The sequence below is a fragment of the Gracilinanus agilis genome, chromosome 5, assembly GCF_016433145.1.
Source record: "Gracilinanus agilis isolate LMUSP501 chromosome 5, AgileGrace, whole genome shotgun sequence".
In the NCBI taxonomy this organism is placed as follows: domain Eukaryota; kingdom Metazoa; phylum Chordata; class Mammalia; order Didelphimorphia; family Didelphidae; genus Gracilinanus; species Gracilinanus agilis.
In genome coordinates this window covers 32,911,194-32,927,215 of record NC_058134.1, presented here as the reverse complement: position 1 = coordinate 32,927,215, position 16,022 = coordinate 32,911,194, and the positions used below count along the sequence as shown (strand labels likewise).

General features: G+C 40.0%; 1 protein-coding gene across 1 annotated transcript in view; it reads right to left on the bottom strand.

Annotated features, from left to right (window-relative positions):
• ZNF385D (zinc finger protein 385D) overlaps positions 1 to 14,971 on the bottom strand; it is a 356,739-nt gene extending 341,768 nt beyond the window's left edge. Inside the window, exon 1 of the mRNA XM_044679406.1 lies at positions 14,671 to 14,971. Coding sequence (XP_044535341.1) covers positions 14,671 to 14,683 — 13 coding nt within the window. The 5' untranslated portion in view covers positions 14,684 to 14,971. The remainder of the gene's footprint in view (positions 1 to 14,670) is intronic.
• Positions 14,972 to 16,022: the final 1,051 nt, after the last annotated feature.

Below are 16,022 nucleotides of genomic sequence, written 5' to 3'. Positions count from 1 at the left end.
TGGAATAGTGTTTAGAAAGTAGACTTTAAAGTCAGGAAGACCTGGAATTGACAATGGCATTTGACAGACTCTGGTCAAGTCACTTAACTAGCCCCTCTCCCCTATCCTGCACCCCTACCAGGATATTCAGAAATTCATAGTTCCCTCATGTTAATACCTCTGGTTTGCCTTGTTTATAACCTTTATCGTACATATTTGTCTTTAGGTATCTGAAAACTTGTTTTATTGCTGGCTGCTGCATTTGATTTTCTCACCTGTGAATTTCTGAGGATCTATACCAGTGATGGCAAACCTTTTAGAGACCGAGTGCCCAAACTGCAAACCTCACACTGCATATGAGCCTCCTGCCTTACCCAGACAGGGGACCGAGGAAGTGCTCCCATTGGACTGCTGGGCAGAGGGGTGGATGAAGTGAGAAATTTCCACGGGCACATGTGGAGATGGGGAAGAGAGCAGCCCCCAATGGCATGTGTGCCATAGGTTCACCAACACGGATCTATACAACTATTCTTTTTCATACACTATAATTATTCTCTAAGGCATCTAGCTTGGTAAATATGCTAATATTTTTTCTTTCCCATCCCTCCACTTCTTTTCAGTTTACAAGCCTTTGGAAGATACATTTTTACCATCCTTCTTAGATATTCTCAATTCCTGGCCAAGTGCCCACCATTGGTTTATATTAAGCTATGATCTCTGAATCCAAGACCTGTTCTCAACCAGCTGTTCGCTTCCTAACTGCCTTTCCCTTCTTGACATTGATTGTCAGCAGTGTTGAAAACACTGACGAAGACACTGGGTCCCTAACATCTTCACTTTCCTGCCTAAGATATAGCAATCCTTAGCAATGTCTTCTGGTTTCCTTCCAGGCACCTGTTTATTCCAATGAGTAGCATCAGAAGTGGGTACTAGTCATGATTGTCCAGGTATAACCTGCGTCTGATTGTATGCCATCTAAGGGAGAGAGAATAGGATGGAAGGAGGAAGAGGATTTGAAACTCAAAATTAAAAAAAAAGAATTAAAAATTGCTTTTATGTATAATTGGGGAAAATAAAATATAAAAAGAAATGAGTAATAATCATCTACTTTGAACAAGTCTTGGGAAGTTTTACATCACATATGACACACTACTTCATATAATAGAAGAGAAGTTTCTCATGGACAAGAGATTTCATTTTCTTTGTCTTTGAATTTTATGCCTAACACAATATCTGGCACATCAGGGGTACTTAATAAGTCATAGCATCTTATATTTCAAGAAGGAAAGAACCTTCAAAATCATCTAGACTAACCTCTCTTTACACCAAAACAAAATGAGTCTCATAAAGGCTCAAGGACATAGGTAGTAAGGAGTAAAGTCAAGCTTCTCTGACTCTAAATTTAGAATTTTTTGTCATATCACTAATACCTAAAGGGCATATTAATTGATTGATTGCTTTACCCAGAAAGAACTCAGACCTTGAAATTATTTCAGTTTCTTTGTTTTAGAGTTGAGAAATAAGAGCCAGAGTGGAAAGTGATTGGCCAAAGACTTCAAATTTTATTGGTGGCAAAGTCAATGCTAGAACATTGGTCAGCCACCCATTGTGATTTCCATTTTTGTATTACAGTCCACTAAATATACACAGACACAAAATATACACACATACACGCATATATACATATATATACACAAACACACCCATCCTCACACACACAACTGTGCAATTCTGAGTAGTCTTCACCTGCCTTTGTCTTATTCCCACTGAGATCAAAATGCTTCTTTTTTTGTGTGTTCATTTTGTTTTCTCTTTTCAAAATACTCGGCAGTAGAAGCCAAACTCCTGTAACCACTACTGTTGAATAATTTGCTGCTTCTTGCAGCCCTATTTACTAGTAATAATAGAAAACAAAGTTGTACTCTGCTCATTTCAAAATAGTCCCATACCTAGCAGACTAAATGCTTCTTTCTGCTAAGTGACTGCTATTTGACAGGAGGTGAGAAGATCACCTTCCATCAGCAAATACTTGCAAACTCAAACTCCTTCCCTAAACATGAGATTTTTTTTAAATTAAAGTCTGAAATCTCTTGAGAAATTACTTAGATCAAGTATAAAAGCCCTAACATCCACAATACTGGAGTCATACTGGTCTTTTAACCTAAGGGAGTCTTTACAGTGATTTTTTTTTGCTTTTATTAAAAAAAATATGGACGTTATCCAGGTGGCAAGTCATTTAACCCTCATTGCCTAGCCCTTACCTCTCTTCTGCTTTGGAGCGAATAGATGGTATTGATTCTAAGAAGGATGGTAAGGGTTTAAAAAATGAATCTTGATTCTTAAAACAAAGATGGGTCATCCAGTTAGAAAATCCATTCGTGAGCCATTTCTGCCCTTACCTTATGGCAGCCATAGACAGTGAAGGAATAGCAGATAGACAAAGTAGATAGAACAAAAGGTATTGCTTCATGGTGTCTTAGGGAAGAAGAAGCTAATTCAGGATTTTCCTTTTCTAAGCAGAAAACAGCCACATTTGTACTGAGGTTTAGGAGAGAGCAAACTGGACAGTGGAAAAAAGGGAAATTACATCCCTCCACAATAGGAGATTTAAATGCTACCCTTCCAAATGTTGGAAGAAATTATGGTGCTTATCGGCTGTCAATCTCATAGGCACTCTGTGCGCATGAGAGAGAGAGAGAGAGAGAGAGAGAGAGAGAGAGAGAGAGAGAGAGAGAGAGCAATATATGTATGTATGTTACTTATGGTGAGGCAAGATAGAATGCTGGAGAAAGTATCCAGGACTCTAGTGCTCTCACTGACCAGTTGCTCATCCTATGGCAATAGCATCCTGTGTTCTAAGGTCCCTTCCTGCTCTGACATTTCATGGGCACACTCTGTGGCCACTTCAAGCTCCAATATACTTTGTTCAAAGGCTCTTGGCACCAAGAGAATTCTGGATTTCAAGATCCTTTCCATTTCTCATATTCTGTGATTCTAAAACCAAGAGTGAAGTCTGTCCACACAGAACTCTGCAGTGTGCTAGACACTGGGAAAGTGCTGCTGGGAGGGAGGCAGCTGGTGGCACAGTAGACTGAGTGTTGGGGCTGAAAGTTAGGTATAACTGAGTTCAAATCTTGCCTCACACACTTTTATGACACCAGGTAGGTTATGTAACCTCTGACTAAGGCATGTAGGTGGTACAATAGATAAAGCACCAGGATTGGAGTCAGGAAGACGTAAATGATGGGGCTTAAAATCAGACAGAATTGAGTAAAAATTTGGCTTCAGATAGTCACCATCTATTTGACCCTGGGCAAGGCATTTGATCTTGTTTGTCTCAGTTTCCTCATATGTAAAATGAGCTAATGAAGGAAATGGCAGACCACTCCAGTATCTTTGACAAAAAAAAACAAAAAACAAAAACCCAAATGGGGTTACAAAGAGTCAGAAAGGACTGAACAAAACTAGAAACTTCAGTTTCTTTATATGTAAAATGGAGATAATAATAGGACTTACCTCTCAGGGTTGAGAGGACAAAACGAGATATTTGTAAAGAGGTTTTGCAAACCTTAAAGTGCTTTATAAATGATAGATGAAAATAATAATAGTAATAATAAAAGACTTGGTCATTTGTCTTGGAGAAACTGTGACAATCTGGAAATAATCAGAGAAAAAGTTCTTTGTTTTTATGTATGGAGAAATTCTTTCTCCAGTCTACAACAAATATTTCAGAGCAATTGGACAGTTTGGGGAGACGTAAGGTACTTCCCATGGAAGTTATCCTGTATATAGCTTGTTGGTACATAATTTATTTTATTTTTTCTCCAATTGGACTAAGTTCCATGAAAACAAGACTTTCACGTTCTTTGGGTTCCCAGTGCTTACCAGAGTGCCTAAGCTTCCCAGTGCTTACCAGAGTGCCTAAGCACATAGTAGGGGCTTAATAATGTTAACTAACTGATTGACCCTGTTTCACCTATAAGGAAATTGAGAACCAGAGAGGTTAAATGACTTGATCAATATCCTATAATTGCTAAGTTAAAGAGACTAGAATTTTATTTCAGAGCCAATGATCTCTTTACTATATTAAGCTACGTCTCCTGCTCTATTTGAGCAAACCAATTGCTTAGAATAAAACAGATTCTCCTTAAAACCAATATCCCCTATTTCCAACATCCAGATAAGACCTCAATCTCCCTCATTGCTTTATGAGGGAAAGGGAATAATCTGCCTTCTAATACGCCATGCAACTGATATACTATCTTTGGGATATGAAATGCAAAATCCCTATGGAGCAATAAGTCACAACCTGTCATTCCTTAGGGCAGTTAATTAAAATACCTGTGGTGATCAGGTCCATTTCAGATCATGCAGGGGAAAGTAAATGCTGCCCAGCAGCCACGTTACAACTGTGATTCCTGCAAGCCTGGCTACTATAAGTTATGAACCGCCAGAGCACCACTCCAACCACATTTGAGAAAGATGCTAATAAATCCATATGGGGAAGGGGAAAGATTTCTTTTCCCTTAATTTTTAAGCCAGTGGATTCAGTGAGCCAGAGAAATCAGTCTTTAAAAGTAGAGCCACAAATAGAGGGATAGATAAAAATCAATAACAAATCCCTCTTCCCTTTCCAAGCCGCTAATAATAAACTCCCTGTGCTTACAGTATGTCTAGCCATGTTAGAGCCCTAAATAAAGAAGACCACTAGTCATCAACCCTTGGCCAGGTGTCTGTGGGTGTTTTCCCTCCATCCACGGGAATTTCATTTCTTATATCAAATTACAAAAGAAAGAGCCACATATCATCTCACAGGGAAATGCAGGCACATTTTCAAGATGCAAAAGAGTTATCTAAGAAAATAAACTGATCGTCTCCTTCCTCAATTTTTCCAAACACAAAACAAAACATTTTTTTTAAATACCTAAAATTTGGTCTGAAATCTTTAGCTGCTGGCTGAATTCTTGAGCTATTTCCCTCCTCCCTCCAACCCTGCTCCTATTTGTAAAATCTGCAAGTTCAAACCCCTTATTTTACAAGATAAAACAGACCCTCCAAGAACGGAAGCAATTTGCCCAAGATCACACTCACTGATGTGACTCTTCATAATCCCGTTCTCTCCTTAGCTTTCTCCCTCTCCCTCCCATGTGGAGGACCAAGTCCTCAACCAAGTTCCCTCACGCTCTACATCGACACCTGCTGGCGACACGAGGAAGCTATTTTGGTCTAAAGTGTGATCCAACTCCAGATTTATATTGGATGAGAGTTCAAATTGAATACTGCTTGTTCTGGTGTAAGCCACACACAAAAAGCAGCGGGAAATAGCGGAAAGAGAAAGGGATTTGGAATTAGAAAAATATGGATTAAAGTTCCACTTTCTCCAATGACTAGCTATGTGGCTAGAAGCCAAGGATAATCTCCCCAAGCATCAGTTCTCTCATTTAGGAAAGGAAAGTACTTATATTATATGCCATTCAGAGTTCTGAATATAAAAGAAACAAAGTATATTTAAATATCAATCAAGGAATTACTCAAAAAGAGTGGAGTGTTCTGCTAATTACTTACAGCTTTTGTGTTCTTAGGAAAGCACTTAATGTCTCTGGACCCCAGTTCCTACTTCAGCCACTTATATCCTATAAATCCTGTATCCTCTCTTTATATTCTCATATCCTTTCTTTAAGCAAGGGACTAAATTTACATTTCTCTTGTCTTTGGTTCCTCAACTACAAAATGAATTTGTTGGAGTAGAATAACTTCTGAGGATAATTATTATTATTACGATTACCTATATTATATAATTTAGTTATTATTATTATGAGGGAGATTATTCCTTTCCAAATAGAAATCCATAATCAATAATCATAAGTAATGTATGACTCATATGGGCCAATCACATAGGAAGAAAAGGCATAACTAATGGCCACTCCATTTGCAAGGGGAAAAGGGGAAGGGAATAACAAGCATTTATGTCACTTCCTGTGTGCCAGGTACTATCCTAAGTACTTTACAAATAGCATCTTATTTGATCTTCACAACAATCCTACAAGGTAGGTACTGTTATTAACTCCAATTTACACTGAGGAAACTGAGGCAAACACAGGTTATGTATCCAGGGTCAAACAGATAGTGTCTGAGGACAATTTTAACCCGTGTCCCCAAAGTGAAATCCCCTCTGCAGGGTAGGATAACTTTATGGGTAGGTATAGACAAATGTCACAAAAAAAATGGGAAGACCTTGAATGGCTATAGGCATCTCTGGAGAAAAGAGTGGATGAGATGGATGAGATTAAAGCCCCACAGAAGTACCGAAGCATTTGTTAGTTCCTTCTGTAAGGAGCAGCACAGACCTATGAAGTTAATCCAATGGAAGCCAAATATTAATGGAGAAAAGAAAAGAACTATCCTGAGCTGAAAAGGCAAGACTGTGTGATAGGATGATGGGTGGCTAGACATCTGGCTTCTGGAGAGGTAGTATGATGAAAAGGATAACATTAGAATGGGAGATCAGGAATGCCTTAATTTGAATTCTGTATCAAAAACTTAGCAGCTATGGGACACCAGCTAAGCCTAACAATCTGGGTCCAAATTTCCTTGTCTTTAAAATGAGGCAGTGGTACTCTCTGACTATTGTAGTCAAAGCAAGTTTGATACTCTTTCCATCCCTACATCACTCTCAAACTGCCCTTCAAAGAAGCAAAAAGCAACCTAATTAGCACTTAACACATCTAAGGACTGACTGGGGCAACAAACAATCATATGCTAGTTTCCAGTTCCTTGAAGAAAGGTAGACGTCCCCATTCAGTTCTCCCCAAGAGAATTTGTTCTTCCTATCGAATCACAACAAACGACATTATTCACCGGCAGGATCCTACTTTGGGTACAATGTTCTAAACTCCAAAGGGGCAGAGATTTTAACAAACTCAGGCTCTCTTGCTCGTCTCTTCAGATAGTAAACTCCATGGCTCTTGCCAATGGTACGGATGACAGTAATCCCTTGACACTTGTATAAGGGAGTATAAGCCTAGGTAGAGAGCTGGAAGAGACCTTAGAAAATATCTAAGCTATATATTCTTAACCTGGGATCAAATGAGAGATTTCAGGAAGTCTATTGGGATGGAAAAAAATATCTCTTTATTTTCAATAATGACCAACTGATAGTTATCATAATCTTTTCATTTATTTTAAGCATTCCAGTATTCTTCTGAGAAAGTGTCCATAAGCCTCTTCAGACTGCCTGAGACATAAAAAAGGTTAAGGCCTCTGGGATCATTTTCCAGAAGAGGAAACTGAGGTACAAAATGAATAAGTGACCTATCTGAAGTTGAGTCATACCATGTGTGGCAGAACTGGGATTCAAACCCAGGTCATCTGACCCCCAAACCAATGCTCATTCCACACTGCCCTACAGTTGTTAGTTTGTTTTTTTAATTATTTATTTGTTTGTTTGTTTATTCTGTTACATTAAAATTCCCAGGTATATTTATAGCATGATAGTCGCAATTAATTGATTCAGTTTCTGTGACACCTGGTCACACTGGCCACTTTAACATGGGAAGAGAAATATTGATTTAAAGAAGGTAAATTGAGTTTTTCAAATTATTGTACAAAATCAGAGACTTTTGAGAGTCAGCTGGATGGCTCAGTGGATTGAGAGTCAGGCCTAGAGATGGGAAGTACTGGGTTCAAATGTGACTTTCTACAAGCTGTATGACCCTGGGCAAGTCACTTAACCCCCATTGCCTAGTCCTTGCCACTCTTCTGCCTTGGAACCATCACAGTGTTGATTCCAAGACAGAAGATAAGGGTTTAAAAGAAGAAATCAGAGACTTTTGCTCTGGTCTGAAAAATGTGAAATGGTATTATTCCTTGTGCTATATAATGCACATTCGGTTCTCTACCTCTGCTATTATCTGCCACTATGGCTAGGGAAAGAGAACTAAATATTTGGTTGGAACAAATGCAATCAATTCAATACAATTTGGCACCAGGCAGCAGAAATTGCCCTGGATTTGCAACAGAGGCAATAAGGTTTCAATTTTGATCCTTGCTCTTCTTGCCTGCAGGAGCTTGGGCAAGGTATGTAATCTCACTGGGCATCCATTCCCTCATGAGTAGAATAAGGAAGTGGAAGTGGATGGCCTCTAAAGTCCCTTCAAATTCCAATCTCTGATCCTGTCTTGAGCCTATGAGCAAACATTTATTTAATGTCTGACACTATATACATTGGCTTATATGGTGCAGACATTGGAAGGTAGAAAATTATGAAAAAATTTAGATTATTTCAATTTAAAGCATTTTTTCTTTAGTTATATGGTTACTACAAGCAGAAGTCTTGTTTGTGTTTGTTAGAGATTGTTGGGTTTGTGTGCGTGTGTGTGTGTGTGTGTTTCAGAGAAATCATCTGCATCGTTCTCCAAAAAGTCTCTTTTCCTTCTACCCTCTTTAACTTTCCAAATTCCCATTAAAACCAAACCAAAAGGGGACAGAAGAAAGGCAAAGAGGATATTGCATTTCTTTAAGAGCCCCTTTCCTATTTCCTTTAGTCCTGTGGCATATAAAATGGTCTTGATGTCTCCCAGTGGTGGAACATTGGTATTCTTGGAAAGAAGTTCATATCTTTATTATCAACTCATAGGAACTCAGGGATCAAGATACTGGGTCAGAGTCATTAATGTTTCTATGTAGAATAACAGTGCAAAAAGAAGCTAGATAATGTATGTCATGGATCAGTGATACTATGTTCCCTAGTGTCAAGTTAGCCAAGTTCTGCATCTCAATAATAATTAGTAGGGGAGAGGGCATTTATTAAGAGGTTCTAGGTTCAAATCTAGCCTAATGCACCTTCCAGTTGTGTGACCCCAGACAAGTCTTTTAAACCCCATTGCCTAGTCCTTTCTCTTCTTCTGCATTGGAACTGATGAGAGAGAGAGAGAGAGAGAGAGAGAGAGAGAGAGAGAGAGAGAGAGAGAGAGAGAGAAAAGATGAGAAAACTGGGGGAAAATTTTTTCAGTAAATATCTCTGGAAAAAGCCTTATTTCTCAAATACAGAGGAAAATGAGTCAGATTTATAAGAATGCAAAATAATTCCCCAATTGACAAATGGTCAAAGGATATGAATAAACAGTTTTCAGATCAAGAAATCATATAATCACATGAAAAATGTCCTGTCCATTTTGATTAGAGAAATGCAAATATAAATAATTCAGAGGTACCACCTCATACCTATCAGATTGGCTAATATTATAGAAAAAGAAAATAATATTTGCTGGAGGGGAAAATTGGAACACTAACACACTGCTGATGGAGTTGTAAACAAAACCAGCAATTCTAGAAAGTGATTTTAAGGCCCCAAAGGGCTTTAAAACTGTGCATACCCTTTGCCNAGAGGAGAGGAGAAGAGAGGAGAGGAGAGGAGAGGAGAGGAGAAGGAAGGGAGGGAGAGAGAGAGAGGGAGAAGGAGAGAGAGTGTAAGTGTGGGGGACCCAAGTGTAGGTAAGCAGAACATTGGCCATCAAGGAATTTATATTCTAATTGAGAAAAGTAAACAAAGGGAAAGCCTGAGGACAAGGGAAGTAGCAAAGCCTCTTCCCATTTGTAATCTGGTAATTTCTTTCTAAGAGAATCCCAAATATTCTAAGGCTGGTTCATTCTAGATCTGTCTCATATTCTATTTTCTCTTAATGTCACAAATCATCTGAAAATCAGGAGCAAAATTAAACTGTGCCATAAAAGATATCTTATAAAATAATCAACAAAACAAAAATAGGGAGAGGCTCTATGACTTTTACTAGGTTTCAAGAAATGTTACTGGTCTATTACAAATAGGAACCTTCCCTTTTACAAGGTCAAAGTAAAAATGGGATTCTGCTTATATAACCATCACTATTTCCTAAGCCTGTGATACCATTCTTAAAACCTGATATTATAGACATACACAATACAATCAAATACATGAAGCAGTTCTGAACTGGCTGTTCACATAAATACCATACTGTCCATTTTAGTAAATCACCACTTTAGCATTTTAAAACAATATTAAAGAAGATTTACCAACTGGAACAAAGTCTATTATGAAAAAAAATACATATAAGGGTGAAATAGATGCCATCTTGTCATTACGTTATCTAGGCACAATTCAACATCCAAATAGTTGAGCACATGCACAAAAATTCATAAGAACACAAAAATAGACTTATACAAACACACACATGGACACGTACACATGCATAGTCCAATAAAGAGAGGTTCTAGTCACCAGCAGCTGCAGCCAAATCTTCTCAAATGAAAGCAGGAAACCACTAATTTAAATTTTTCATTTGTTTTTTTGGAACAATTATGCCACCCACAAAAGGGTAACTTTGTCAGTCGTTATTAGCTCATGGATTTGGGAATTTATCCCTTAAATAAACTCGCTTCATTTCCATATAATTACAGCCACTAAGAAACTGGTGTTTTGTATGTGTGTGTTTATATTTTTAAATAAAAGTATTCTTTGGGAAGGTGTAAAATATAATGGATTTCAGAGCTTAGAATTTGAGAATATAGCAAGAATCTCAAATTCATATCTATATCTCTACATATGACATAGAACTGATCGCACACCGTTTGTTAAAATTAGCTAGACAATCAAGTATTTAAGAGAATATTTTTGAGGCTCATTTTCCCTTGGATTTTTTATTTATTTACTTTATGATGCTTTTCAACAGAGTGGACCTGAACTTTACATGTCTCTTGACACATACACACTTGGATCCATAGATAAAAGTTAAAGTAGCAATTTAATAATATGGAAATTATGACATTTTGAGAGCATGCAATCTGCAACTATTACATATATTATATGTATATACATATGCATGTATGCACATATAAAAGGATACATGTGATATGAATATGGAGTATATTCCCATCTATAACCAAACATGAGCATGTGGATATAGTAAAACTATGTACATTCATCCATCATGCATGTTGTCATATGTATATGTAAGAGTCAATAGTACAGGGAACTGAATCTATAAGTCAGGAAGACTTGAGTTCAAATTCTGACTCTAATATGTCAGCTGTGTAACCTTAGTCAAGTCACTTCATATCTCCATGTCCCCATATGCATTGGCAGAGAGAGTCAGAAATAGAGACAAAGTCAAGAGACAGAGACAAAGACACATTTTGGGAAAATGGAATAGTGTATAGCAGCCTCTGAGACAAAAACGTCTGATTTTAATTTGTTCAAACAAACCAATGAGGCACCTATGGCCAGGGTCTCAAGTCTTGGCATCCTCCAGAAATTCTCCTTCGAGACTTTTCCTCCCCCTCCCCCTCCCTATGCTCCCCCCTCCTTTTTTTGCTTACTCCTTCTCTGAAGTTCTCTCTGACAGGAGAAGCATGTTGTTTAATTCTTCACTCTATCTGAAGCTACCTGGATAGTCTAAGAGATATCGCCCAGTCATAAAAAAAATAAAATAAAAAATAAAAAAAACCCAGTGAGCTTTGGCTTGAATGGGTGACTCACCCTTTAAGTGTCCCTGATTTCCACCCAGGTTTAATTAACATTTCTACTCATCATCAAATACCGAAGTCTTTCTGTTTTGTTATTACTGTTACTTTTTAATATCTATTTAGTTTGTGTCTGTTTGTTTTAGGACAGTTGACAGTCAACAAGTATTTATTCCATATTTTCTAGGTGTCTGGCACTGTGCTAGGTAATACTAAGAAAGTCAAAAACAGGGTAACTGTCCTCCTCCAGGTGCTCATATTTTCCTGGGGGTGGACTATAAGGAATACAACATGGATTCACTGTAAATAGGCAGACGGTACAGTAGGATTTTCAAAAAGCTTCCCACAACCCATCCAAACTGCAACCTCACTGCAGTATTTCCTTGATTGTCTTCAGCCATATAACACATTATTGGTTTCCAACCATGCAGAACCTGCCTACAGAGACCCATCATCTGTGCCCTGGTTTTCTCTCCCTTAGGCAAGGGATGAGTCCAGCACTACTACTTTGGCCATCAATGGATCCCAGGTGTTCTTTGCCCTGACTGGTAGCAATGCTATTTTCCATTAGCTTTGGAGAAATGAGTCCCAGTCGGGTGGGGTCATTGATATGTATGGAGTAAGAGTTAGACCATGGCAACGATCCTGCTGCCAGACGCGAGTAAGCAGGGTTGGTGTGCTCAAGCAAGTAATCTGTAGCTCCTAACACATGCACCTTCCCTAGCACTGGCTGCAGAATCCGATGAGTTCTTTATTCCATCAGCTCTGTGTAGCCAGCACCGACAACCACCCACAGCCTCTCTCCTCTAATCAAGGGAGAAGTCTCCCAGCAGCCTTTCTTTTATCTCTGGATAAATTATTAAAGGTCACTCATCCTTGGCAAATGTCGTTTTTAACAACTTGAAATATTTATGGGGAGCAACGCAAGGCAAGTATTTACTATTTTCATTTGTTTTACAGTAAACCCTGGGAAGATGAACCTGCCAGAGATTTGTTTTCTCTTCTTCCCCCCCACCCCCACCTTGTATTTAACTCAGAGTAATGAATGAAGGATCGATAGAATAAGTAACAGAAGTCTCCACAGTGACTGAACAGCAAACTCTTAAATCACTGCACATCATTAAGTGCAAATGAACAATTATTGAAAATAGAGTCACTGAAATTTCAAAAGAAAATAAGAGTCAGGTTGAAGTTGTTAAAAGGGTCCATTAGCCTGCGGATTCTGAAGCAGCTACTTTCTTCAAATTCAAGAGTTGTTCCTGGGATCTAAAATTTTACCTTCTCCTCCCATCAAGTGTGATTGACTTGGGGAAGTGGGAAATAGGGTGCCAGGCCAGTAAGGCAAAGAGCCTTTAAAGGGGTCCAGAGAGCACAGTGAAGGTTCCTGGGGGGAGGAGGGGGAAGGGAGAATGGCACATGTTTCTAGAAGGTCAAATGTTATATAGCCCAATGAATGAAAAGAGAGCCTGCCCCAGCCTGACTGCCTGGCTAGTTCACTCTGTCCCTTAACTCAATCCTCTCTCTAACCTAAAACAGCTGGATAAGGAGGCCTCCTGTAACAAAAGGAAGACAATGGCACCCCTTTCTGTCCTCAAGACCCTTCCTCCAGTCCCAAGAGTACATCCTATATTTCTCATAAGCAGAACACACAGAGAGAGAGAGACACACACACACACACACACACAGCTCCACAGTGGTAGAAGTACACATGCAACAGGATGAATTACCAAAAGGGAGTCCTATAAGGCAGAAGCATAGAAAAAAAGATAACCATTTAGGATTAACTAGCTCTAAGGCAGAGTGAGAACTGCCTTCCCCACGGCAGGAAGCCTACAGGTATTCATTAGGATTAGACACTCAAGATCATCACATGCTTCATCAATGCTGTTAAGCTCTTGCCATCAATTGTGGGGTGTGTTCTACTGGGGACAGATGAGAACTCAGCTTTCATCGTATTAATCTATGAAAGGGAGCAAGATGATGCCTAGAATCACCTTCAAACAAGCAGCATTCCTGAACATACATGTTTCCCTTCCAGCGAAGAAAGAAGGTAACCACAGGCTTTGGTCTCCAGACTGCTGCCCCCTCATGCCACCAGGAAAACTTCAGCTGTGCTTTCTTCAGAGGAGCATGGCTCCCTCTCAAGTAGGACACCACATTTCAATTTGTACTATTAAAAACCTACATTATACAATGAAATAAATTAGCTGGTGAATCAGCCTGCACTGCCAGCAGCCTGGATCGGCAAAATGATAATAACAGGATCTGGCCCCAAGAACATTTCTATAATAGCCACATTTTAATCCAATTGCATATGGCTGACCTCTAGCTAGCACTTCTTAACCATGTAGCTCAGCTGGTTAACCGGAGTTGCTTGCCACAATCACATAGGAAACTGGTGCCAAAGACCAAAAATATAACTTCAGTTACAACCAGAACCTACTCTCACCACTCACTGTACAACACAATAACAGCCATTAAGTATTCTTTGGTCTACAGGGAAGAGCTAGTTTCCCTTTATTCAAAGCAAAATACTAATAATAATACAAATGCTACTAATCAATTATTTCATGATTAACACATCTAATTACAGTTTTGCCAGTAAATGATCTTATGCCCACCGGCTGAAAAAGGAGGAAGTGGATAAAGCTTAGATGCTGTTACAAATTAGCTTACAAAAAGGAACTGTTTCTCCTGAATTACGTTTAAGCATTTTTCAAACATCTTTTCTAATGACACAAATTACAGGGGAATCAAGACTGCTGTCAAGTGAAGGCTTTTTAGGTTTCCTAATTCTGGCTCTTCCACATTCTCTGTCTCTGTCTGTCTCTCTGTCTCTGTCTCTCTCTGACTCTCCTTCTCTCTCTCTCCCCCTACCCTCCACCTCCCACTCTCTCTGTGTACACTGGCAACCAAATACAAATGCAAATACCCCCCTAGGAAAATTCTATGGAGACTAAAACTGCTGCCATGCAAATCCACCCAAAGAGCAAGGAAACACTTTTATAAAGAGAAATGAGTTCCAAGTGAACTCTGGATTTCTTATTTGGTGGAAACCCAGAAATCCACTGGAGTATCTCTCTTGGCATCCATCCACATCCTCCCTCCGGTTGGACATGCAAACATTTCAGCATTAAGTACATAATAGCTCAAGCCCACTCTGGGTGGGTTGGGGGTGGGGGGGGGTGGACTTACAGTAGGAAAGCATAACTTCCAGGCGCAGCAAAGTGTCTCTATGTCAATCCTCCGCTTCTGGGCTAATTCACCCCAACCCTTCCTCCTTCCCTCTTCCTTGCCCAGAAGTCAGTTTACAGTCAATTGCAGCATTCCATTGCATTTCATTGCAAGACCCCAGCGAGGGAATGCAGCACCGGCTAGCCAAGGCTGTTCTGTACCCCACCAAGCTTTCTGCTTGCTTCTACCAGGCGGCTCCGCTGTAAATCCCAGAGAGGTTTCCGTTGAGACACTCAACTCGCCTGCCCAAATATCGAACAGCTCAGGGATCTCTCTCTCTCTCTCTCTCTCTCTCTCTCTCTCTCTCTCTCTCTCTCTCTCTCTCTCTCTCTCTCTCTCTCTCTCTCTCTCTCTNNNTTGTGCTCTATTTACATTACTTTGCTACACATATAGGCTTTCTCTCTCTCCCTCTCTCTCTCTCTCTCTCTCTCTCTCTCTCTCTCTCTCTCTCGTCTCGCCCTACGCTGCCTTCAGGCAGACCCAGAACCCGGGGATCTATCTGAACAGTGGAGCGTTCTCAACTGCTCAAGCCCTGTAAATGAGAGGCTGGTTGTTGGGTCCCCCCCCTCCCCACCCACCACCCTCTTCTCTTCCTGCCTCAGGATCCACCAAAAGCAAATGCTTCATGAAACCCTGATATTGACCAAGACTCCTGGATCGTAAATAAGACGGGAACTTTTTTCCTTTATATCCCATTAAGTTTGTCGGCAACTTTCCATGATTCCGGGCCATTTCAAATTCTGTTACAGACTACAGCGCAACTTGGTGGAGAGAGCAGGGGCGCTGTGTGGGGGTGTGGGCGGGGGTCAGCATCCCCCACCACTCAGCTTCTCTATCTTTTTTTTTTTTTTTTTTTAAATCACTCAAGCTTAGCGCCAGCTCAGGCAATGCCCAGAAAAAGGCGAGCGCTGCTCCAGCGCGCTTGCCCCCCCCCCCCCATTTAACCCTTGCGTATTTTAAGTGTTTGCCACCGAAATAATAATACTAATAATAAATGGAGAGAGAGAGAGAGAGAGAGAGAGAGAGAGAGAGAGAGAGAGAGAGAGAGAGAGAGAGAGAGAGAGAGAGATGCCTTCTCTCTGGCAGATGAACCCTTTTAGAGACTTGCCTCCACTGATCAGAGGTGAGCCCGAGCCCGTGCCCGAATGACATCATCGGGGGTTCACACTTACCAAAATACATTATGTTTCTCATTAATCATACAGCTGGAATCCCACCGCTGCGTCCTCGGCATCAGCTCCCCCTACGCCGGGCTGCCTGGCACCGAGAGCGGAACTGCTTCATGCTATGTTAGGTGGAAATTTCCCCGGCAT